This window comes from Chionomys nivalis, chromosome 10, assembly GCF_950005125.1.
Source record: "Chionomys nivalis chromosome 10, mChiNiv1.1, whole genome shotgun sequence".
In the NCBI taxonomy this organism is placed as follows: domain Eukaryota; kingdom Metazoa; phylum Chordata; class Mammalia; order Rodentia; family Cricetidae; genus Chionomys; species Chionomys nivalis.
The window spans coordinates 2,962,744-2,987,443 of NC_080095.1; the positions used below are offsets into that span (position 1 = coordinate 2,962,744).

A 24,700-nucleotide genomic window follows, 5' to 3' on the forward strand; every position below is an offset into this window, starting at 1 on the left:
GAGTAGTTTTCAAAACAACCTTGTAAGTTAAAATTATCATTAATTATTCATTTCTGGCAACATTGCATTAATAAACAACATTACTTTTTGAATGTGTGTGAAAGACACATTGAAAACCCAGATTGACAGTGAAATTACTGCCTGCAGGAATAAACCGAACTTCTGAAAAATTGTAATGGTAAAATATGGGATGCCACTAGAAACAGAAACACTTCACTGTTTCTCTAGAAAGGGCTTGAAGAACACATAAAAACAATGTAATCAAGGTCATTTTATGTTTAGAGTGGCTTTTGTTTGCCTCTTTCTACTAGTCTAATGACCAGTCACAAACATGAAGAAATGCGCAGTTGATACAGCTTTAGGGACAATGAAAGCCACACGGACAACTGAGTCATCCGAAGTTTTCTAGAAACAAGAGTTTCAGAAAACTGTTACCTTTTTCCTAAGGAAGCTTTTATTTTGCTTTAAGTAAGTTATGTTGCTTATTAAAAGGCATAAGATGAATTTTGAAAAACAGAAAGGGTATTTCTCTTGTTATCACACATCCTCTATTCATCTACCCCAACTCTCTCAAAACTCATTTTCTACTATGAGGATCAGGTCAATTGGATTCTGCTCCATGAAAATTACTAGGCTGCATCAGTCCCTGCTTGTCACCACTACCCTCAAGTTCACAACATTTGCAGGACATACTATTTGTTTATTAATGAATTTATGAATTAATGATATTTATTGTAATATGTCAATATGCTATAATTGTGTGTGTGAGTGTGTGTGATATGTGTGTGCATGTGTCTGTGGGCATGTGTGTGATGCATGTATGTGGGTGCGTGTGCATGTGGTTTATGTGTGTGCATGTGTATAAGGGGCATATGTGTGTGGCGTGTGTATGTGGTACATGTGTGTGTGTGCGCGTGCATACACGCACACATGTGCACAGTGTCTGTGGGGGAGGTATGCATACAATTACACCTATATGTGGAGAACAGATGTCAACATCAGGTGTTTCCCTCTATCAAGGTTCACCTTATATTTTGAGACAGGGTCTCTCATTGAACCTAGAGCTCACTGATTAGCTACATATGCTGGGCAGTAAGCTCCAGATAACTTCCTGTCTCTGATTCCCTAGCACTGGGACTACAGATGAACACCCATGCCTGGTATTTACTGTAATAAGGCAAAATAAAGTCTTGTCTTCATGCTTAAATTGCAAGCATTTCATACACAAAGGCATCTCTCTAGCCCTAGCACACTAATAAGTGTACTTTATAAAGAAAGTACTTATCAATAGGCCAAGATAGAAATCAGAGAAACTGTCAAAATAGCCACAAATAGCATAAAATATCTCGGAGTAATTCTAACCAAACAAGGGGAAGACTTGTATGACAAGAACTTTAAATCTTTGAAGAAAGAAATTGAAGAAGATGCCATAAGTGGAAAGATCTCCCATGCTCTTGGGTAGGTAAAATTACCATAGTAAAAATGGCAATCTTATCAAAAGCAATCTACAGATTCAATGCAATGCCCATCAAAATCCCAGTAAAATTCTTCACAGACCTTAAAAGAACAATACTCCACTTTATATGGAAAAGCAAGAAACCCAAAATAGCTAAAACAATCCTATAATAAAAGAATGGCTGGAGGTATCACAATTCCTGACTTCAAACTCTACTACAGAGCTACAGTACTGAAAACAGCCTGGTATTGGCATAAAAATAGACAGAAGGACCAATGGAACTGAATCGAAGACCTGGATATTAATCTACAAACCTTTGAACACCTGATTTTTGACAAAGAAGCAAAAAATATTAAATGGAAAAAACAAAACATATTTAACAAATGGTTTTGGCATAACTGGATATCAAGATGTAGAAGAATGAAAATAGATCCATATCTCACTCCATGAACAAAGCTCAAGTCCAAATGGATCAAATACCTCAACATAAAGCCAACCACACTGAACCTTATAGAAGAGAAAGTGAGAAGTACACTTGAATGCATTGGTACAGAAGACCACTTCCTAAATATAATACCAGCAACACAGATACTGAGAGAAACAATTAATAAATGGGACTTCCTGAAAGCGAGACGCTTCTGTAAAACAAAGGACAAGATCAATGAGACAAAATGACAGCCCACAGAATGGGAAAAGATCTTTACCAACCCCACATCAGACAGAGGTCTGATCTCCAAAATATACAAAGAACTCAAGAAATTGGTCATCAAAAGAACAAATAATCCAATAAAAAATGGAGTACAGACCTAAACAAAGAACTCTCAACAGAAGAGTCTGAAATGGCTGAAAGACACTTAAGGAAATGCTCAACATCCTTAGTCATCAGAGAAATGCAAATCAAAACAACTCTGAGATTCCATCTTACACCTGTAAGAATGGCCATGTTATGACAACTTGTGCTATGGATGACTTATACTATAGAGGATGTGGGATAAAGAAACACTTCTGAATTTCTGCTGGAGTGCAAACTGGTACAGCCCCTTTGGACATCAGTGTGGCGATTTCTCGGAAAATTTGGAAACAACCTTCTTCAAGACCCAGTAATACCACTTTTGGGTATATAGCCAAAGGATGCCCCATCGTGTCACAAGGACATGTACTCAACTATGTTCATAGCAGCATTGCTTGTCATAGCCTGAACATGGAAACAATCTAAATGCCCCTTAACTGAAGAATGGATAAGGAAAATGTGCTACATTTACACAATGGAGTCCTACACAGCAGAAAAAAAAATAGCAACGCCTCAAAATTTGCCGGCAAATGGATGGAGCTAGAAAACATCATATTGAGTGAGGTAAGCTAGAACCAAAAAGACAATTTTTATAGCTACTCACTCATAAGTGGTTTTTAAACATAAAGCAAAGAAAGCTAGCTTACAAACCACGATTCCAGAGAACCTAGACAACAATGAATGTCCCAAAGAGAGACATACATGAATCTAATTATCATGGGAAGTAGAAAAAAGCAAGATCTCCTTATTAATTGGGAGCATGTGGACCATGGGAGAGGATTAAAAGGGAGAGGAGAGACAGGGAGGGGAGCAAATCTCAATAAAATCAATTTAAAAAGAAAGCATTTATCTTTAATGTTATTCTATTTCTGATAGCACTTGTACTTGAGAATTTTGTAAATCTTCTATAGCAATTTTTAGAGGCAAACATTCCATATATATAGGAAATCATTTGACTTAATTACACAGCAACATTACCATATTATAAATTCTTGTACCTGTAATATGATTTTTTGAGAGTTTTGAGACTTCCATGTCAACCAAATGTCCTTCAGATCTATTTTGAGCAATTCCTCTTGGCCAGCAATAGGCTCCTTCACTGATTACCATTTTGCCATCTACAAAGCAATTAGAGGACATATTTATTGTGTGAATATGTAAGCAGGTTGGCAAAGGGAACAACCTAAAACATGGTTATTCTTATTTAAACAAAAAGCGTCATGTGAGTATCTATACAGAGATAGGCAGTGGTCACTCATGCCTTTTCCCAGCACTCAGTAGGCAGAGGCAAAAGGATCTCTGTGAGTTCAAGGCCAGCCTGGTCTAATAAAGCAAATCCCAGGACAGCCAGAGCTGTTACACGGAGCAGAGGTCTCTGCTTCTACTAAATGTCCTGAAATGAATGTTATTGCTATTTTGAAAACTGTCAATTCTAGATTAACCCCAAACAATGAATTTACTGTGGAAATACCTTCATTAGTAAGTCAATATAAAACAACCAATAAAAGCCTGAGATAAGAGAAAGAATAGTAAGCTGACATGTTAATAAATGGATAATCTCTGATGACTAGAAAATTAAATAAAACTAATCTGAAAAATCCCAAATTCTTCTACGTGTCCAATGCAATCCCAAGAAAAATTACATTAGATATATATTATATGTCTATGAGTATATTTGTAATTTCTCTCTTTTATTTTTAATTGAAGTCAAAATTGTTAATAGTTATCATACAAAATATGCTGTTTTTGAAGCATGTTGTTTTAAAACATGTTTTGTCATTGAAAATGCTTAAGACAAATGCTAAAGATAATAATTCAGATAGTGCTCACTGCCTGTTAGCTATCAGCATTTATTATAAATGTGCACTAAGGAATATAATGTGAAATCAGAACAGAAATATGCCAAAGATACAGAATGGACACCCCAGAAGGAATCTCACACTCATATGAAATCTTGATATCTACCTGACTGAGGCAGCCATGTGGGTATCATGAATCATTGGTTGTCTATGTCAAAAGCAATAATATCCCTTCCCCCTGTCCAATATCTTCCTATGTAACCCTCGATGTCCTGTAACTCTCTGTGTAAACCAGACTGGACTTAAACTCAGAGGTCCACCTGCCTTTGCCTCCAAGCACTGCTGCATCGAAGATGCTATGAAGGAGAAACAGAAAAAAAAATGGAGGGGGGACTGACCAGAAGAGGGGGGAGTGAAGGTAATTCAGAGAGGAGGGATAAATAACACAAAATCTTTGAAAAGGCTATAATGTTTACTATAAAATTGTGTATATATAAATTACACATGTATGTAGTTTAAATGAACTTATAGCACTTAGGATGATAATTGCCCCCCCCCCAAAAGCCATAAACATCAAAGAAAACTTCAGTGCCAGGACTGGGAAACTTTTTTTTTTTTTGAGTTGTTGGTCAAAGGAGTCCCAAAAGCACCCTAAGTTAATACCATTGCCCTTGATTGCCTCCTAGAAATTGAAGGTAAAATCCTATTGCTAAAGACACCAGACACTTAAGATACAGGAGAAATCAGTTAAATCTGACTTGGAAGCCTCCTTCCTAAATACTAATTCTCATTCTCATAATACTACAAGGAGCTATGTAAGCTGCCCAAGGAAAAAAGCAATCAAGGTGTAATATTGGTACTGAGGATAAGCAACAGTCATCTAACTGGATTTAAGGCCTGCTTAACAGAAGGGAGTTCATGCCAGACACTATAAACCGATCCTACTGAGGCCTGTGACCCCAGAGGACAATGTGTGACCACAACTTTCCTAAACCTGTATAATTTCTAACTGCTTATGTGGTGGATTACACTGACATATTTTGTATGTTGAACTATCCCTGTATCTCTGGGAGGAAGCCTACTTGACCACGGTGGATAATTTTTCTGATGTATTCTTGGATTCAGTTTGCCAGTGTTTTGTTGAGTATTTTTGCGTCAATGTTCATGAGGGAAATTGGTCTGTAATTCTCTTTCTTAGTTGTGTCTTTCTGTGATTTGGTTGACAGGGTGACTGTAAAAAGCATTTGGTAATATTGCTTCAGTTTCTATTGTGTAGAACAATTTGATGAGTATTTGTAGTAACTCTGTTTTGAAATTCTGATAGAATTTTGCACTGAAATCATCTGGTCCTGGGCTTTTTGGGTGGGGGAGGCTTTTGATGACAGGTTCTATTTCCTTAGGGGTTATAGGTCTATTTAATTTGTTTATCAGGTCTTGATTTAATTTTGGTGTGTGGAACATATCCAGGAAATTGTCCATTTCCTTTAAATTTTCCAATTTAGTGGAGTAAGTTTTTGAAGTATGGCCTGATGATTCTCTGCATTTCCTCTGTATCTGTTGTTATATTCCCCTTTTCATTTCTGATTTTGCTAATTTGTGTATTCCTCTCTGCCTTTGGTTAGTTTGGATAAAGGTTTGTCTATCTTGTTGATTTTTTTTTTTTTTTTGAAGAACCAGCTCTTTGTCTCATTGAATCTTTCTATTGTTTTCTTTGTTTCTATTTTATTGACTTCAGCCCTCGGTTTGATTATTTGCTGTCATCTGCTCCTGGGTGAATTTGCTTCTTTTTGTTCTAGGGGTTTCAGATGTTCTGTTATTTCACTAGTATGAGATTTTCTCCAACTTCTTTATGTAGTCATTTAGTGCTATGAACTTTCTTCTGTGGAATGCTTTCATTTTATCCCATAACTTTAGGAAGTCTTTAATGTCTTTCTTTATTTCTTCTTTGACCCAGTGGTGGTTCACTTGAACATTGCTCAATTTCTATGAGTTTGTGGGTTTTCTGCAATTAGTGTTGTTGAATTGTAACTTTTAAGTCATGGTGATCTGATAAGATACAGGGGGTTATTCCAATTTTTTTTTTGTATCTGTTAAGGTTTGTTTGTTATTGAATTTGAGGTCAATTTTAGAGTAGGCTCCATGGGGTACTGAGAAAAAGGTGGACTCTTAGGGTTGAGTGTAATGTTCTATAGATGTCTATTAAGCTCATTTGAGAAATGACATCTGTTAGTTCCTTTGTTTCTATCAAGTCTCTGTTTGGTAGACCTGTCCCATGGTGAGAGTAGAGTGTTGAAATGTCCCACTATTAGTATATGGGATTTGAGGAACAATTTAAGCTTTAGTAATGTTCAGTTTAAGCTTTTAGTAATCAGTAACATAAACAAATAGAAAAAAACACATAATAATCTCATTAGACGATGAAAAGCCTTTGACAAAATCCAAAACCCCTTCATGATAAAGGTCTTGGAGAGATCAGGAATGTTGTTCCTTTTGGGGACGAAAAGACCGCACATGCGCAGAAAATCTCCAGACTACAATTCCCAGAAGAATTCAGGGTGCAACGAGAAGATCGCGCATGCGCAGAGTATACAGCATCCCGCCGGACTACAATTCCCAGAAGCATTCAAGTGTTCGACAAAAAGCCACACATGCGCAGGACATTTTTCTCAGACGCACCTGGATCCCCCTTAAAACTCATGCCCCCCTTTTCTCTTCACCCCTGTCCCTCACTTGTAGTCACCCCCCCCATTAAAGTTTACCCTTGTGGGACCGCCGTGTGTCTCGTGTTTCCTTTCCAACCCCGCAGAAAGAACAACAAGGAATACCAGAAACATTCCTAAATATAATAAAGACAATATATAGAAAGCCAATAGATAACATCAAACTTAATGGAGAGAAACTCAAAGCAATCCCACGAAAATCAAGAACAAAATAATGCTGTCCATTCTTTCCATATCTATTCATTATAGTACTTGAGGTGCTAGCTTGATCAATAAGACAACAATAGGAGATCAAGGGGATGCAATTTAGAAGGGAAGAAGTCAAATTTTTGCTATTTACAGATGATATCATAGTACACATTAGTGACCCCCAAAATTCTATGAGGAAACTTCTACAGCTGATAAACACCTTTAATAATATGGCAGGACACAAGATTAACTCAAAGAAATCAGTAGCCATCCTATATATAGATGATAAATGGGCTGAGAAAGAAATCAGAGAAACATCACCCTTCACAATAGCCACAAACAACATAAAATATCTTGGGGTAATACTAACCAAACAAGTAAAAGACCTTCATGACAAGAACTTTAAGTCTTTCAAGAAAGAAATTGAAAAGGGTACCAGAAAATGGAAAGATCTCCCATGCTCTTGTATAGATAGGATTAACACAGTAAAATTGCTAATCTTACCAAAAGCAATCTACAGATTCAATGCAATCCCCATCAAAATCCCAACACAGTTCCTCACAGACCTCAAAAGAACAATACTCAACTTCATATGGAAAAACAAAAAACCCAGGAGAGCCAAAACAATATTCCTGTACAATAAAGGAACTTCTGGAGGTATCACCATCCCTGACTTCAAGCTCGATTACAGAGCTACAGTAATGAAAACACTTTGGTATTGGCATAAAACCAGACAGGTTGATCTATGGAATCAAATCAAAGACCTGGATATCCATCCACATACCTATGAACACCTGATTTTTTACAGAAACTCTGAAACTATAAGCTAAAAAAAAAGGAAAACATTTTCAACAAATGGTGCTAGTATAATTGGACGTCAACATGTAGAAGAGTGCAAATAGATCCATATCTATTTGTATACCATGCGCAAAAAGGACGTCCAAGTGGATCAAACAGCTCAACATAAATCCAACCATACTAAACGTCATAGAAGAGAAAGTATACTTGAACGCATTGGCACAAGGGACCACTTCCTAAATATAACCCAGTACCTCGGGGACTGAGAGAAATAATTAATTAACGGAAAGTCCTAAAACTGAAAAGCTTCTGTAAGGCAAATGACATGGTCAACAAGACAAAATGGAAGCCTTTGGAATGTGAAAAGATCTTCACCAGCCCAACATCTGACAGAGGGCTGATCTCCAAAATATAAAAAGAACTTAAGAAACTAAATACCAAAATACCAAATAATCCAATTAAAAAATGGAGTCTGATCTAAACAGAGAATTCTCAACAGAAAAAAAAAACTGTGAACGCCTGAACAACATTTAATAAATTGTTCAGCATCCTAGCTATCAGGGAAATGCAAATCAAAACACCTTTGAGATACCATCATACACCTGTCAGAATGGCAGCTTATGTGGAGGACGTGAAGAAAGGAGAACACTCCTCCTCTGCTAGTGGGAGTGCAAACTTGTACAGCCACTTTGGAAATCACTATGGCAGTTTCTCAGAAAATTAGGAATCAGTCTACCTCATGACCCAGAAATACCACTTTTGGATATATAGCCAAAGAAGGCACACTTATACCATAAGGACACTTGCTCAACTTTGTTCATAACAGCATTATTCGTAATAGCCAGTACCTGGAAACAACCCAGATGCCTCTCAACCATAGAATGGATAAAGAAAATGTGGTACATTTACACAATGGAGTACTACTCAGCAATACAAAACAAGAGCATCTTGAAATTTGCAGTCAAATGGACAGAAGTGGGGAAAATCATCGTGACTGTGGTAACCCAGAACCCGAATGACAAATATGGCATGTACTCACTCATATAAGTAAATATTGGGCAAAAAGAAAGGATGGCCAGCTTACAATCTACAACCCCAGAGAAGCTAGGTAGCAAAGAGGAGCCTAAGAGAAATAATACATGGATCTGCCTAGGAAGGAGAATACTATAGACAGTATTTCCTAAAACCTTCATCTGATAACTGATGGAAGCAGATGCAGAGAGGTAGATGCAGAGTGGTTAGTTGTGGAACTAACTACTGGATATAGCTCCTGGACTCCTGTCAAAGAGAGGAAGGAGTAATAACATGAGCAAAGGGTTCAAGACTCTGACGAAAAAACTCACAGAAAAAGCTACCCGGAATTAGTGAGAGATCACTGACTCTGGACTGACAACTAGGAAACCTGCATAAGATCTATCCAGGCCCCTGAAAGCCAGTGACAGTGGGTACCTTTACCAGTTGTGGAGCCACTGGCTGTGGGATCAGGAGTACTCGCTAATGAATGATCAGACATTTTGGAGCCCATATCCTTTAAAGAGAAACCTTGCTCCACTTAGACACAAGGGGGAGGACCTTGGTTCTACCTCAACATGGTGTTGTGATCGAATTTGTTGACTCCACATGCAAGGCCTTATACTCTCTGAGAAATAGATGGAGGGGAAGAGTGAGGGGAAGGTGCACGAAGCAGGAGTGGAGGGCTTGGATTAGTATGTAAAAATGTAAAATGCAGGGCTGGCGAGGTGGCTCAGTGGCTAAGAGCATTGCCTGCTCTTCTAAAGGTCCTGAGTTCAAATCCCAGCAACCACATGGTGGCCCACAACCATCTGAAATGAGATCTGATGCCCTCTTCTGTCCTGCAGGCTGACACACAGACAGAATATTGTATACTTATAAATAAATAAATATTTTTTTAAAAAGTAAAATGCAATATAAAAATATTCTAACTGCATTCTAAATATGAATCCTTATACCCACATATAGGTATAGCACTCACTCTTCACTAAAGCTGTAGCAGCTGGATGATTGCAGAAAGTCACAACTGGTCCAAATGCAGAGAACAACTGACCATGGAGTGCCCTTCAGCAACAGATATCTAAAACACAACCCCTATACCTGAGGCACAGGAAACCTTTCAGGAGAATGGGTAGGAAAATTGGAAGACCCAGAGGACCAGGAAATATGATTTATGATAGGGTCTTTTGTATATGCCAGGAAAACTTGACCTGTGAAATCTCACCAATAATGTAGCCTAAAACAGGAAACCTAGCAAAAAGGGAAATTGTATATACTCTAGTGGAAGTATTCATAGATACAACTACTTGGAAGTCCATCTGGCAAGTTTTTTGACGAACTTCACAGCCTGGTACCCAGGGATTCCAATTTCATTTCGTTGATTTCTAAAACTATACAGGCAACTAAAGAATGATAAATTCTGACAAAATAATCTTCTCCAGAGAACACCAATTGGTTAGCCAGTATTGAATGGTCAACCGTGAAAACTACATACAAGTAAAATTATACAGACTAAGCAATTTAGGAATATATATGTAAATGCATATGTATGTAGCAATAATTAATGAGAAAATAATTACAAATGTAATTCATTTCCTAACAACTATGAATTTGAAAGAGAGCAAGGAGGGATATGTGTGAGTGCTTGAAGTGAGGAAAGGAAAGAGAGAAATGTAATTATATTAATCTCAAAAGTAAAAGAAATAATTTAAAAAGGAAATTACATGTGAATGCTTATTAATTTTCCAAATACAAACTGAATATAAACAAATGTCTTTTATCACATAAATGGATACATAAATTGTGGTGTTTTAATATAACAGAATACTATTCAACAGTGAAGACAGATGAATTACCGTTAAAAGTGTATACATGATATTTAGGTTTTTCATTTCCTGAGTCAGATTCAGTTAATGTTACATACAGATTTCTCTTTGGTCCTTGAGAGTTAAAACCATATTTTTAAAAATATGATTTTCAGTGGAAAAACAATAAGCCTCAAGTGTTATAGGAGGAGCGGCCGCTGTTTGTCCTGGCCGTCCAGCTATCTTACATCCAAAATAACCACACAGAAATTATATTAATTAAATTACTGCTTAGCCCATTATCTCTAGCCTCTTATTGCCTAACTCTCACATCTTAATTTAACCCATTTCTATTAATCTGTATCACCACGTGGCAGTGGCCTACCAGGAAAGAGTCGGCACTTCTGTCTCTAGCGGCTCCAAGGTGTCTATCTGACTCTGCTTCCTTCCTCCCAAAATTCAGTTCTCTCTTCTCTGCCTACCTATGTTCTGCCCTATCAGGCCAAGCAGTTTCTTTATTGATTAACCAATAAAAGCAACACAAATACAGAAGGACCTCCTATGTGACTCAAGGGGCTGGAGATATGGTTGAGTTTGAAGCACTTGCTACTCTTCCAGAAGAAATGGGGTTCAATTCCCAGCATTTTTATAGTGGTTCCCTGCCAATGGAACTTTAGTTCCAGACCATCAAACACCATCTTCTGGCCTCTGAAGGCACTGCATGCATATGGTGTAAAGACATATGCAGGTCAGACTAGTGTAAAAGAAAAATATATGCAAAAGAAATATTTTTTCAAGCCTAAGTAACAGGACATGACTAATTTGAAAAGCAAGTGACTGACAGAAAAACATTCTTCCTAATGTTAGAGCCAGCACACACAGCTGGTCACACAAGATTTCATTTTCTCTACCTTAATGTCCCCAGTGTTGTGTCCTAAACTGGCCAGTCTTCCAGCTCACATACCAGCAGTTGTTGCTTGTTCTTAATAGCATATTGGATATAACTCCTCCAAGCTAAACTTCCTATTTGACATAATTCTTTTAAGTTATTGACTTCATTTTAAAAGAAGATTTTTGGTTTTTGTTGTTGTTTTCCTGAAAGAGGTAATTTGTGCTCTTAATACGACTCTTTGGAAGCTGAGGCAGTGAAATTTCTGTGTGGTCAAGGCTGGACTGTACTACACAGTAAGTTCCAAGCTAGAGTAAGGTACCAAGAAAGATATGATTCACATAAAAAGACATTTTAAAAAAACCTAAAAGACTTTTCTGACTTTATAATGAGTAACAAAGGAAGAAAGAAAAGAGAAAAAAGAAGGAAATAAAGGAGTAGCATTTTCCAAGACATGGGAAAAAGTATCTTAAAAGGTAGCATACTTAAAAACCTAAATGGTCCAATAATAAACTTTCCTCTTATAGGGTAAATTACATAGAAAACCGAGTAAAAAGAAATTGAATTATGTAATATGCAAATTTCTTTGAATTCTCAGGTTTCCTGGCAGTCCTTTAAAAACTCTGTGGTTGGATTTTACCAAGTATCATGTCCAAGCACACTATAGACTGACAGCGTTCAATCTTTCATCAAAATTTAGCAAACTCTAATTAACAAACAAACAAAAACCTCAGGTCTTTCCATGAAAAACTGTTTTCAGAAAGGTAAGTACATTTTAATGGAATCCAATTTAACCATCTGTCTGAGCTCTTTCTTTTCTTATGGAGGAAACAGAATAACAAAGAACAATTTACATTCCAAGATTCCTTTGAAATGAATAACCTTCCAAGTTAAAAAAAAAAATTCTAATCCATTGAAATAAACAAGAAGCCCTTACTCACAGGGAAAGTACCTCCAAGGGTCTTGGGTAGTTTTATTGATATTACCTAAGGACCATAATACTTCAGGAAGGCCAGTGCAAGTGCCTTGCTGAAAGATCAGAGCATCTAGGGAACACAAGCAAAACGCTATTGCTTGTAGTTCTAAGTAGATTCATCCTTCAGTCCAGTCACCCCAGTCATCCAATGTCCCTCAATCTGGTTGTTTTAAACCTGTATACTGGATTCTTCTGCAGGTCAAATCAAATACAGCCTGCTGGGCTCACCTCAGTGTTTCTGCTGTAGAAAGTCTTGGGTCATGGCCAAGAATTCAAAACAAAGTTGCCCAATGATGTTGTGTTTGTGGGAGGCTCATGGTGAGAGCTACACTCCAGAAACTCCTGTGCTTTCCCAACTGGCATCCATGCTGCTCTCAACAAGCCTGTAATTCTTCCTGTACCAGTCTTTCAGTATATAAACTTCACCAAAAGACTAGGTACTAAGTCTGGATCAGCATATAGACAAGGGGAGAGATGGGATAGGGAAACAATCTGGATTAGAGTGGCAGAGGGAAGAGTGTGCCTACTGTAGAGAAGAAGGCTTGTTTACCCATGGTGGCAAAGAGGACAGCAGCTCTTAATCACTCCTCTTGTGTTTTCTTGCACTTTTACTCAAGGGCAGCCCTTATCAAAAACAGCATTTGCTTTCAAACATTGTTCTGGAAAGAGCAGATGTCTGAAAATCCATCAACTATTCGTTTAATTTAGAACATAAGCTTCCTGGTGTGTCTTTTACTTATTCTCAATTTTTAAACCCCCCACCTTTTTCTTAAAAAACTGATGAGCAAAGTTTTGTCATTGAGTTATTTTGCTAATACTACACCAGCCCTTAAGCAACTGGAAAAACTGACCTAATATACTACTTAAATGTTCCAAGAGTTTTTTGAGGGGAGAAAAAGGTGGGAAGGGGTGTGGAATTTGATTTAAAAGAAAGAGAGGAAGGAAGGAAGGAAGGAAGGAAGGAAGGAAGGAAGGAAGGAAGGAAGGAAGGAAGGAAGAAGAAAGAAAACCTGAAAACAATACAAACAATGCACTTTAAAAGATTTCTTTCTTTAAAAGGTGTCTTTCTGTCTTCCCAATGCTGGGATGAAACCAGAGGCCTTGCACATTCTAAGCAAGGACTCTAGCACTAAACTATCCCCAGTCCTTTGAAATGTTTACAGTGGTCTTTATACTTGAAAATCAATCAGTGCTGTAGAAACCAGGGATTCAAGATATCTCAGTCTTTGAATGTTTCAGATCCCTGGGATCTCTAAAGGTCTGTATGGTATTTAGTTCTTCCCATGGTATGTCATGTGACTTTAAAACATAAATAGTTTTATGTCAGCTACCACTCTTATAGATGACTACAAACACTAAAATGTCAGGAAAGAAACTGATGCACTAATGAAATTTTATTTTACTTCTGAATGTCAAACCTGCCCAAATAATATTACATTACCATGCAAATGCAATTGGTATAGAAGACCTGACTGGCTCACAAAAGAATCATTGTCACTGAAGACACTCACCAGCATGTTAATGGTCTATATGCTGGTGAATATGTGGCCTTCTTGGATGTCACCTCTGTGGGACCTTCTGATGGAGATGCACGTACCCTAATACCAGCTATGGAGTAGCTCCAGTGTTTGTTATCTCTGATCATTCTAAGCAAATGTTTAATAGGTTTGACAGCCTTATACAAAATTCTAGCAGTCACTTTAGATGATTCTCCAGGGAGGGTAGCAGAAAGCCTGTCTTTAGTGGTTAATAATGGTTAGTAATTGTTGCAAGGAGAGAGGCCCGCTTGTTTTTCCCTGCCGCCCAGCTAGCTTACACCTGAAATAATCACAAACTGTACTCAGAAACACTGCTTGGCCCATTAACTCTAGTTTCTTATTGGCTAATCTTACATATTAATTTAACCCATTTCTATTTATCTGTATATCGCCCTGAGGTCGTGGCTTACTGGGAAGGATTTGACATGCCTGACCAGGCGGGTCTCTGACTCTTTCTTCCTCCCAGAATTCAGTTGTCTTCTCTGTCGACCTAAGTGATGTCCTATCAGGCCCAAAGCAGTGTTTTTATTCATTAACCAATGAAAGGAAAACATGAGCAGAAAACCTTCTACACAAAGTAATTTCTATGATGCCTCTAACATTGGTAGCTCAAGTCACTTCATTAATACATTATCTTGTTAGTATCACTATGCAAGGCATGGTGTGGATCACTTGTTTACATTATATTAGCCTCCATTTACTGGCAGAACTTAAGGTCAGGGAAATTATAAAAATTCTGCACCATATATCACATTAGCTATGTCAGAAGCAGACTCTGACAGGCCAGACTGTTCTGTGCCTGCAGCTTAACCACGTTTCAAAGCAAGAGCACCAAAATCTTCATTTTGAAGGCAAATTTCAAGGACTTTGAAAAGATAGAAATACCTCAAAAAAATTGGACAATGATCATAACAGCTGTTAATTTAGAGAGCTTTGTGTATTTTTGTACCCTGGGTGGTAGAGAGCTGTCCTGGATGTGGTCTTAGAAGATGCTCATCAAGTTCACTAGCATCTTCCTCATGGGTGTGTAATCTCTTGTCTAGCACATCAGACCCTGCTCTCAGATCACGACAGTGACTAAAGATCTGAGAAAAACACAAGAAGAAAGATTTATTTTATCTCATGACTTTAGGACCATTGATGCCTGGTTATCTGGTTCCCTTGCTCTCAGGTCTGTGGCAGGAAGAAGCATCATGGTGGAAGGGCATGGTGGAGGAGAGCTTCTCACATTGAAGCATCCAGGAAGCAGACAAAAGATAAAGAGAAGACTCTCGGACAAAACATAGTCTTCAAAGACACATTCTCGATGGCTTATTTCCTCAAATTATTCCTATCTTTTAGTAGTTTAGTTTGGAACACAGAACTCTCATGATCTAATCATGTCAAAAGTCCCTCAACTGGCAACCAAATCTTTATTTAACACATGAGCCTTTGGGGAAGTTTTTGACATAACAAGTTTCTATATTTTCATTGAAAACTATCAATTATGTAATTATCCTGGTTCACAATGCAGGCAGTGTTTTTATCCTTCAGAACCAAACATATAGCTGAAATTACAAGTAACCATGAAATGGGAAGGGGGAAGCATTGACTTGAATGAAAAAAAAACTGTTTTACTATCAAAAAAATTAAGTTGCAGAGAAGTCAAGTATGAGGATGGTTAAGGTTTATCACTAAGTAAGTTTGTGAATAAAGTAGTCACTGAATGGCTGTGACATCCACAGTAAGAAGCTGTGGGAAAGGCACTGCTGACCTTCATTAAACCCACCAGTGTAGAAAACAGATTGGTAGATGCTAGCAAAAGATGTCTTGACTTTATTGTTTAAAGTAAGTTCCAAACATGGCAAGGACAAAGAAAAAAAAAGTTTGTTAGGGAACTAAAAAAGGTTTAAGCAGGTTTAGAGGATGGACTCCTCACTCACTGTGAGCTTTACCACAGCTTAAAGTTTTAAAATATCAAGGTAGAAGTATCAGAGGTTTGTTGAGACAAACAAACAAATTAGTAAAATACAGCCTGTCTTGAAAGTTAAGAGCTTGGTTCATGAAGAAAGGAATGTTCAGTGTAGTACTGTAGAACTCTGATAAAATGTATTTTTATAAAAACAGCAAATTTTTCTTTTGGTATTGAGACAAGGTTTCTCTGTGTAGTCTTGATTGTACTAGAATTTACTTTGTAGACCAAGCTGGCCTGGAACTCAGAGAGGTTCACCTGCCTCTGTCTGCCAAGTGCTGGGATTAATGGTGAGCATCACCATTACCTGCCTATCACAGCAATCTAACTGTCAATTAATATATACTATTTTAATTTTATCTATTTTCAAGTAGGTTCATTTTATATAGGGCCATAAAATATACATATATTCAAACATCATTCTTAGTTTCCAAAAGAATTTGAGAATACTTACCAATATTCAAGTAACACAAGTTTAAACAGAGAAGTGTATATTAGTTTTGGGTAAAAATGTTAAAATCAAAAAAGTAAAAGAATAAATTAGGGTGACATTTGCAGGCAGTTGGTGGGAAGATCAAAATAAAAAATATTTTCAAACACTGTGCTGCAGGCTCCAGATTACTTAGCTGCAATGATGCATAAATGGGACTCTTTCTTTGTAAAAGTGACCACATTAGAAAATACTATGATGTCCAAGCTTCCCAGTAAGCATGTTTTGTAAAGCAGCCAATTACCAGAGGTGCAGCATTGTTGTGGATGAAGAGGAGTGAAGAGTATCATGTTAATCTACTGATAATAACTTCCCATGGGTAGGTCAACAAATCTCCTTCCCTGAACTCTCTTGGTACATTTAGTGTCATACCCAAAGCCAGTTCTGTCAGATCAAATGAGAACTGTGGATTCAGCCAGTTGGCTTTCTGTCCCAGATACTAGCATATCAACATGTATCTGGCTAGTCCCAAAATGACAAAGAATACAATGAACCTGCCTAGTGAGGCCTAGTGGACACAACATTTCTCATCTGAATTTCTGTTGGCAGGTTAAACAGACAAGTTCTGACTCCCATATCCTGAGCAACAGTTGACTGTGTAAAAGACACTCACCTCTCAAGGAGCTAAAACACAGGCTTGAGCAGAAGATAACTGTATCTGTCTACTGTGCTGGGATAGAGTTTCTAGGCTACTCAGTGAGCATTAGTACTTTATGGAAAGTGTTAATAAATTTGTTACCATTGTCAACATAGGGCATTACAAGCACCCTATTTATTGTCCAACACTAACTTTAAGTAGTAGATGTTCCTAACACACTTTTGGGGATGAATTAGGCCAGAACTGGTGACTTGAGTTGCCATTTGAGATGTCAGCTGTCATAATTGTTGATTTTAAGGCACATTCCCCCTCCACCACCCAACCCCCACATCTTAGTATGCAAGGGAAATATTTTGGGTTGTGTTTTTCTAAAGGCATACAGATCAACTCCTAACTGAAAAGGGCTGAACTGAAAGTGGCATTTACAGTAATGATGAAGCTTCAGGCCTTCAAATTCCAAGGACCTAAACCTGCATCAGAGTTTGTTTTCTTATTTCTTATTTTTTCCAAAACATCCTTGCCAATAAAGGAAGTACTTCCTGTTTATCTCTGATGCATATTTTTGGTGTTCTTTTCTTACAGAGAAACCCATTTCAGCAAGGCACAAAGGCTTTGGAGTCAGAATTCTATTGTTTCAGATCTTTACATATAAACTTGGGAAACTAAGTATTTCTAGGTATATAAAAGTGAAATATTACTTTTATTAATTTTTAATAATTTCACAGTCTTTGTCTTGCTACGTCAAGGATTAAATGAATTGTTACAAAAAAAAAAAAAAAAAAAAAAAACCCAGGCAAGGAGATCCTTCTTCTCATCCTGTGCATCTTGGAATTATTCAGAGGGAAAAGTTAGAACTAACTTGATCAAGTGTTCAGCTGCAGCTGTGGTTTCTGACATAGGGGCCTTGAGAATTCAGGTTCCCTCACTGCTGCCTCCCTCCTTCCCTCCCTAGGAACCAGAAATCCCTACCAACTGGCTGTATCTTGGAATCCTATATTATATTCTCTTTTATAAACTCACATATTGTAGTGATAAGGAGCAGTGGGCTGCTTCCCACCACCCAGCTCCCTGCTAGCTTTACCCAAAATAATTACACAGAAACTGTATTTTTTTAAACACTACCTGGTCCATTAGTTCTAGCCTCTTATTGGCTAATTCTCACATCTTGATCAACCCATTTCTAATAATGTGTGTAGCACCATGAAGTGGAGGTTTACCGGGAAAGATTATAGCCTATATCTGTCTAGGGTCAAAGAATCATGGAGTCTGCCTCACTGTCTTCTTCCCAGCATTCTGTTCTGTCTACTCCACCCACCTATGTTCTGACCTATCAGGCCAAGCACTTTTTTTTAACCAATGAAAGTAACACATAGACAGATGACACTCCTACATCAACATATAATGTTATCATTTGCTTGCATTATTTCTGCCAAAGCAAAGACCTGAACTCATGATGACAAAGGTGTATACAGTGGGCTGCATTAGAAAGAAGGTTGTCATCAAAATTAAAGGCAAAATGTTGAATCAAAACCTAGAAATAAACACTAGTTTGAGCACCAATTTTCTCATCTACAAAGGAAAGATAAAATAATATTAATACTTTAAATTACATCCTAAAATTTTTAAATAAAAATTAAATATTATGAACTTTCAATAAAAATTGGGCACTGCTTTAGATGATTTTCTTAGCTGGGTTGCATTACTGCACACCTTTAATTCCAGTACTCAGGAGGCAGAGGCAGGCAAATCTCTATGAGTTCGAGGCCAGTCTAGTCTATAAGAGCTAGTTCCAGGATAGGCCCCAAGGGTATAGAAAAATCCTCTCTCTGAAAAAAAAAGAAAAAGAAAAAAGAAATAAAGACAATTTTCTTTTTCTTTTTTAGCACATCTAAAAAATGTGCCAATTCTTATTGTGTGTTTAGCTTTAGCCTCTTTATAGTCCAGGCTGATGTGGAATTTGCCATGTAGGAAAGATATCACATTTCATTTATTAAAATTATAAATATTATTTTAGTTATATATTATATATTTGTGTTATATTTATTATACACACATATAAATAATCTCCCAGGAAGTTCTGATACTCTGATACACAAACAATACTGAGGGGCACCAAACAATATGAAGTGATAAGAATGTGGATGTTTCATTTTGTTCTGTTTTATACAAGCACACTGCTGCATATATAAAGTAAATGGCAGTTCAAAAAGTACATTCTTTGGAGACAATAGTTCACAAGCCAAGATACTTAGAGGGAGAGTCTTCCAGTTATAGCCTTCTAATGATGTAAAGGAAAATCTTGACTCTGAATAGCATGAGCATATTGGAACATAATTTTTGCTTTAAGCTTTAGAGATAATTATTTAAAACTTAAGAATGGTGTTTTGGGGGTTGGAGAGCACAGGATGCTCTTCCAGAGTTCAATTCTTAGCAACCACGAGGTGGCTCACAACCATCTATTTGTTCGGCCTGTAATTTAGGCAAAATTATTTCTTGTGGTTCAGGTAGAATTTTCTATCCCAGCACCAAAGTAAATTGAGGGTGGAGTCTGAGATCAGGCACCCACAAAAATGTGTGTTTGCCCACCATTACTTGATGCAAAGTCCATGGCACACAGGCAATCTGATTCACCCAGCTACATGTCATCTTAGCCCATGTTGTCATTCCAGGTAATACCAGAAACCTTGCTATTAGTCTGTTTTAGAACTGACAAGGACAGCTGAGATTAACACTGTTTTATTTAAGAAATTAGTTCTGGATGGGGGCTGAAGGAACTCTATTATATTTTAAAGAGTGATTAGGTCACACAAGCATGTGTAAAATTAATGATTACCTCCCTTTGAATCCATGAGTGCAAATGCGAATTTTAGGAACCTACAGACTCAAGGAAGTGGGTAAGTAGACACATAGTGAGGTGAATGAAAGAGCACCACAGACTGAACACTGTAGTGTGACTTCCTGAAGAGCAGGGACTGCCTGAGTCACTTTATGTCCCAGCACTTGCCAGGACTCATGATAGTAAGTACTTAGCAATATTGATGGAATGGTTCAAATTAAATAATACAAACACGGAATGTATGTCAAATGACATAAGAAGATTAGACAGGACTTGCCAGAGAGCTAGATGGCTGCTCATCTGTAATTATCATGTGGAGAACTCACCTATCTAAAAAAGCACAAAGCTCTATGTATCTCAAGAAAGAAATGTAAGAAACATTGAGGTTAAAAGACAGTGAAACTGCCTGCTAGAACTCACTTGGGAGAAAGATAAATGGTTTGGAGAAATGTAAAGCACTTCCAGAGGACTTGAGTTCAATTTTCAGTTCTCATGCGTCAGGAAGTTCACGATTACCTGTAACTTCAGCTCCAGAGGGACGCAACACCTCTGGCCTCTTCTGGCACCTACATGCTTGTGTACATAGGTATGTACACACATGCATAATACACACAATTAAATATAATAAAATGAAATAAATGCAATATATATTATAATCTGATTGATGTCTTATATGTACACAAATACATTAAAGCTAGAATTTTAACATAAAACTGCAAAAATAAAGTTCTCATCCCTCCAAAAAACACTTTTGACATTTAATATACATAATTCCAAATAATTCTTTCTTATTTATTCATATAAAATATTTTTGTAAAATAAAATTAATTTAAATCTTGTATTAAAAGAATGTACATAGCCAGACACCCTGATGAATGCTTGTGATCTCAGCACAAGAACATTAACATTAAAATTAAATGTTTTATCTCCAAATGTGAATTGCTATTCCCATTCCTTGCATGAATCGTCAATTATAACTTCTGTACTAGTGACATTTTTGTTGCTGTAATAAAATATCTTTGCCAAGACAATTTAAAGAAGAGTTTATTTGGACTTATTGTTCCAGAGCAGAATGCTAAGAGTTCATACCTTGAACCATAAGCACAATGCAAAGAGAATAAATTGAACTGGTCTTTTAATTTCAAAGCTAACTCTCAATGACATACTTTCTCTAGCAAAGCTGCACCTCCTAAACCCCCTTCCCGCAAGTACCTTCTCCAATAAGATCAAGTGTTGCAATGTTCCAGGCTATGGTGAGTATCTCATTCAAACTACCACAGTACTAATATCCATCCATATAGACTTTTCATTTTGTGTATCAAGAACAACTTATTACCCCACTGATTAAAAATATTTCTTTCTTCCATTTATTCATTTATGTCCCAGAGTATGGTGAGTATCTCATTCAAACCACCAAAGCACTAATATCTATCCATATAGATTTTTCATTTTGTGTATCAAGAACAACTTATTACCGCATTGATTAAAAATATTTCTTTTTTCCACTTATTCATTTAGGATAGAGGATCATGTGTGTCATGGTCATAAGCACACATCTCACAAAACAGGTTCAGAAATAAAATCAGATGTCAAATATAACAGTGATCATAAAGTATAAAGAAAATTATAAATGTCAAGTATTTTCTCTTTAAAAACAAGATTTAAGCTTATCATTGTATTTGTATGGAGAGTATTGTCCTACTGTATAAAACATCATTATTTCATTTCATCATGCATTCATATATGATAATAGATTGCATGGATTAAGGGTGGAGAATTTTTGCCAATTACAACTTAATAGAACTAGGGAAATAGAAGTTAAACTTAAAAAAGAAGTGTTAGAGAAGTCCATATGAAATAAAACAGCATAAAACTATAGTGATTTGCTAAATCATACAACTGAAAATGGTAGTGGCATATTTAACACAATTTCCATTTATTTCCAAATCCCAGATTGTGACCACTGTAATTTTTATTAATTTTCAAATGAGGGAAAATTATTAATTTTACTTATAAAGCCAAATATACACCTACTATGTAGCCCAATGGTGATATTCCTAGATATTTATCCCACACAAATGAAAACTTATCTTTACGCAAAAATTTGACACAATTGTTATGGCAAGTTTGTTTTCAATAACTACCTCAATTTGGAAACAGTGAAAAAACCCTTTGATAAGTAAGCAATTGAACTATAATAAAATGTTACTTAGCAAAAAAAGTAACACTATTGATACATACACCAACTTGTATATATCTCAATAATTTTATATCATGCAAGATGGTCACTCAAAGCCACACAATTTGTGATTTATTTCACAGGACATACTTTAAATGACAAATTACTGCTTGCCAGGGAATAAGAAAGGTGCAGGGAAGAGAAACACATGGAACTACAAAAAGAAGAGTTCTTTTTATATCAATAAGAGTTCTGTGATGATGGAATAGCTTTGGGTCTTGGTTGTTGTGGGATTTTGATCCATTTATCCAATGATTTTGGGGGATTATGAACCTTAGGGTATGGTCTTTTCTGGTTAAAATCTAAGGGGAGGTCTCATTCATGCTTACTTGGGTGATCAGAGTGGAGCAGGAAGGTTAATATGGGTGCATCTTCAAGGTCACTGGTCAATAGCGGTGTCTAACCTGTTCTGTGTCAGCGAGTGTTTACCCCTATTTTATACCTAAATAAATTCTTAAGAACCTTTGCCAGACTCTTGAGGATTCATGCTATTCTTGGCAGTTTCACAAATCTGTGCATAGGTTACAATCACAGAGGCCACATGATGTAGAATTCCCCTTTGTATGTTATGAATATATTTTACTACCATTGGCTAATAAAGAAGTTGCTTTGGCCTATGGCAGCGCAAAATATAGTCAGGTTATAAGATATACAGGGAGAAAGAAGGTGGAGTCAGGGAGATGCCATGTAGCTGCTAAAGGAGACCAACACTGGAACCTTACTGGTAGGCCACAGCGCCATGCAATATACAGCTTAATAGAAGTAGCTTAATTTAAAATGTAAGAGTTCGTTAATAAGAAGCCTGAAATAATAGGCCAAAAACTGCTGTAATTAATATAGGCTTAGGCAGCTGAGAAACAAACGTGCAGTCTCTGACTACAAGGGGCCCACTGCCTGGGGCATGGATCCACATAAGACCTAAAAATGCTTTTTTAAAAAAAAGGCTTCTAAACCTACAAAATTGGGAATCAATTACAGCTTCTTGGTAGCCATATGTTTTTAGTTTTGTTTGTTTTGTTTTTGTTTATTTGGTTTTTTCTTGTTGTTTTCAGATAGGATTTGTTTGCTGATGGCCAGCAGAGGTGTGATTCCTTTAAGAGAAGGCTTCTTGATTCAGCATTAGCAGAACAAACTGCAGGGCCATATAGACAGTTTCCTAATTCATGCTGGTGTAGTACAGAGCACTTAAATGGGGTCTGTGAAAAGCATGTTACAAATTGCTTAATGGCAACATAGACACACCACATCCCCGGAGCTGGGGCAGTGAATATGGCTTGAAGAGGCAGTGAACATGCCTCTACCATGTTGGACTTGGCTGAACAAAAGCAGGGCCACAAAGTTGATCCTACCAGGTCCACTTAGCATAAAAAAGCACTCATGGCCAGAAAATGATTACAGACACTCAATAAAGACAGATTCAGATGAAAAAGACCTCTGAATAGGGCACAGTTGGATAAATGTACATAGGCTTGGGAGAGAGAAGAAAAAGAGTATAGACATTTATAAAAAGAAATAGTTTTACAAATAAAACAAAATGAGAGAGTAAAAGTAATATAACAGTCATAGATTAAAGAATTAAAGAAAAATAAGCCACATAAAAATGGAATATACACAGCAAGGCTGCATTATGTATATTATTGTGTTTTCTTTGAATTTTTTGACTGCGGAGACACATTTGGTTCTGGGACTGCTGAGCTAAACCAACATACATACTTCAAAGTGATCTTGACTTCAAAATTTGTGACAAAGGATAGGTTACTTTAAAAAAGAGGTTCTGCTTTTGCTTCCACAGAAGATAAGAACCTATGGGCTCCTTCTAGACTAATGTGGTTTGAGGGAAGAAGACCCCTGAAAAGTCTCTATGAACCCCAAAAATACTTTGCCCAACAAACAGCAGGAAGCAGTTTGGAGAAAGCTACAACCAAATTCCCAAAATGATTGTTTATAAATGTTTGTTTTCATTTGAAGGAGGTTGATTATAAATTGTTAGTGGTCACAATCAAGGTCTTTCTAAAGAAGAAAAGAAGGGATATGATATAGAAATGAATACTTTACATTGGTATGGATCTTGATCTCTTGATATAAATTTGAGGTCTATTTTGTTACAGTAGGTATATTTATTTCTACTCTAGTTTAAGGTATTATGCTTATACATCTTATTTAAAAATATAATGTATAACTCAGAATTACAGATTAATAAATATTCACTTATAATAGTCCAACTTGTAGTCATTATTAGTTAGGTTTTTTAGATGTGTACAAAGATATATTTCAGATGGATAGGTATTCTTCAAACCTTTCAAAGACCTACAGAATATGGCATTTAAAATGTTTTAAGAACATAGACTTTTCTCAACAGTGAGACATGTCTGCTTCTGGCAGCACTAAATACTTCAGGGAGGTTGATGGGCATTGAAAAACATCATTATGAAATTTGCCTTCAATGTGACAAGGCTAGCCGTTTGGGCAAGAAACTGCTGTTCTCTGTACTGCTTGATGGTATGCTGTATGAACTAGACATGCAGGAAAAATGACTGCTGAGCTTGCCTAAAGATGGGACTGTCCTTCAAGGTTTCCTGCCTCATATTAGAATCTGCCAGACATTCTGCAGGACA

At 36.9% G+C, this 24,700-nt stretch overlaps 1 protein-coding gene across 2 annotated transcripts in view; it reads right to left on the minus strand.

Annotated features, from left to right (window-relative positions):
* The window catches only part of Macc1 (MET transcriptional regulator MACC1), an 89,377-nt gene that overhangs the window by 22,299 nt on the left and 42,378 nt on the right, over nt 1-24,700 (minus strand). For both annotated transcript variants that reach the window (XM_057783052.1, XM_057783053.1), the window contains exon 3: nt 3,245-3,364. In XM_057783052.1, the coding sequence (XP_057639035.1) occupies nt 3,245-3,356 (112 nt within the window). In that variant the 5' untranslated portion in view covers nt 3,357-3,364. The remainder of the gene's footprint in view (nt 1-3,244; nt 3,365-24,700) is intronic.